Raw genomic sequence first — 2,325 nt, 5'->3', positions numbered from 1 at the left:
GCAGGCCCATAGCTGTACCAAAACTTGTTAAAAAATCAATCAATCAATCAATCAAATTTATTATCACCAAGTACATATTACATATATACAAGGAATTCTTTGTGGCAAAGAGGCAACATAATATATAACAACAGATACAACAAGTAACATCTAACAAGACAGATACAGTATATAGTCTACACATGACAATTTAATTGTTGAACAGAGAGTGGATAGAAGCTGTTCATAACTTAGCTGTTCATTGTGTTTTCCTTGCAGGAAATTATTCTGGCAGTTCCTCATCACATAATGGCAGAGACTGCGCCAGCCGCCGCTCTTCCTCCCGCCGAACCGGCCGCCAAGTCCAAGAAGCAGCCAAAGAAATTCGCTGCAGGGAGCGCCAAGAAGAGTAAGAAGCCCTCCGGCCCCAGCGTGTCCGAGCTGATAGTCAAAGCCGTGTCCGCCTCCAAGGAGCGCAGCGGGGTGTCTCTGGCCGCCCTGAAGAAGGCTCTGGCTGCCGGAGGGTACGATGTGGAGAAGAATAACAGCCGCCTGAAGCTGGCCGTCAGGGGTCTGGTCACCAAGGGCGCCCTGCTCCAGGTGAAGGGCAGCGGCGCCTCTGGGTCATTCAAGCTGAACAATAAGCAGGAGACGAAGGACAAGAAAAAGCCAGCGGTTGCGGCCAAGAAACCCGCAGCAAAGAAAGCTGCCAAATCCCTGAAGAAGCCCAAGAAGGCTCCGACCGCGGCCAAGAAGAGCCCGAAAAAAGCCAAGAAGCCCGCAGCAGCCAAAAAAGCAGCCAAGAGCCCTAAGAAGCCGAAGGCCGCTCCGAAGCCCAAGAAGGTGACAAAGAGCCCCGCTAAGAAGGCGGCCAAACCCAAAGCTGCCAGGACTCCGGCTAAGAAGGCGGCTAAAGCCAAGAAGCCCGCGGCCAAGAAATAAGCGGAGCCGCCCTGTCCTCATCCCACGGACAGCTTGGTCAGATGGTCAAATTTGCACACTGTGCAAGCCCTGAAAATTTATACCATAGTAGGAAGAATGCAGTGTGGCACTTTTTTGACTAAAATCCTATTGATGAGGCAAAGGTTATCTGTAAGAAGTGCAGAAGGACCTTTAGCCGAGGTAAAAATCTCTGAAATTTAAACACCAGCTGCATGCTTAGACATTTAACCACCATGCACTTGCAAGCGTGGACGGACTACAAAACCTCAGGTAGCACATGTGCAACTGCTCCAACTGAAGGTAGCCAGCAACGCTACATTGCTTCACCGACTGAAAGGCCATCGATAAGCACACCACCAGCAAGAAATGTTGAGGTGTTGTCACAAGGCCAAAGCAGTCAGGGAATCACAATGTTTTTGGAAAAAAAGACTGAATCAAGGCCATCACCAACACCACCATCACCATCACCAACCCCCTCTCAGTCCTTAATGTCCACCGCTAGTTCCCCCCTATGCAGCTCTCAAGCCCAGCTCAACCTACCAGACACTCTGAGTAGGACAAGAAAGTACTCATCATTTCATCCGCATACACTGGCTTTGAATGGCTGCATTGCCAAACTGATCTCATTAGAGATGATGCCCTTTTGTTTGGTTGAAATCGAAGCATTCCGAGACCTCATGGCCTACGCTGTCCCACGCTATGACTTACCTAGTCCGCAATTCTTTTCTTGAAAAGCCATCCCTGCCCTGCACCTGCATGTGAAAGACCGCATTGTCCATGCACTCAAACAATCAGTGAGTGGAAAGGTGCACCTCACAGCAGATGCATGGGCCAGTAGGCATGGCTTGGGCCGTTACGTGTCAATCACTGTGCACTGGGTTAATGTGGTGGATGCTGGCTCCACAGGGGACAGCGGCAGTGGAACAGTGCTGCCTAGCCCACGGTATAGGAAACAGTTGGCTGTAGGCATTCCACCCTCCTCCTTCTCCTCTAGAAGCGAAATCTCATCCACAGAGCACTGTCGCACGAGCATTCCACCCACAGCTGCCAGTGTTGCACACGAGGTGTCCCACTATCAAACAGCTAATGGTAAGAGGCAGCAGGCTGTTTTAAACATGATGTCTTTGGGCGACAAAAGACACACCGCGGAGGTACTGGCCGACTACTTGCATCGACAAACTGAGTCATGACTGGACAGTCTACATCTTGAGCCAGGCAAGGTAGTCAGTGATAATGGCCGGAATTTTGTGGCAGCCATAGCCCTTGCAAAACTGAGACACATACCTTGCCTGGCTCACACCTTGAACCTGGTGGTGCAGTGCTTCCTACATAATTATCCGGAGCTAACAGCCCTACTCAATAAGGTACGAAGACTGTGCTCGCACATCCGTCACTCGCCCGCAC

At 50.6% G+C, this 2,325-nt stretch overlaps 1 protein-coding gene across 1 annotated transcript; it reads left to right on the top strand.

The window, feature by feature from the left end:
- Positions 1 to 288: 288 nt before the first annotated feature.
- On the top strand, positions 289 to 934 carry LOC141092771 (histone H1B-like). The gene has a single exon (XM_073579132.1). The coding sequence runs from the start codon at positions 289 to 291 to the stop codon at positions 919 to 921; it is 633 nt and encodes a 210-aa protein (XP_073435233.1). The 3' UTR covers positions 922 to 934.
- Positions 935 to 2,325: the final 1,391 nt, after the last annotated feature.

The sequence above is a fragment of the Dendrobates tinctorius genome, unplaced genomic scaffold, assembly GCF_039654945.1.
Source record: "Dendrobates tinctorius isolate UK_male_01 unplaced genomic scaffold, ASM3965494v1 ptg000060l, whole genome shotgun sequence".
NCBI lineage: Eukaryota > Metazoa > Chordata > Amphibia > Anura > Dendrobatidae > Dendrobates > Dendrobates tinctorius.
This window is presented reverse-complemented; position numbering and strand designations above follow the sequence as displayed.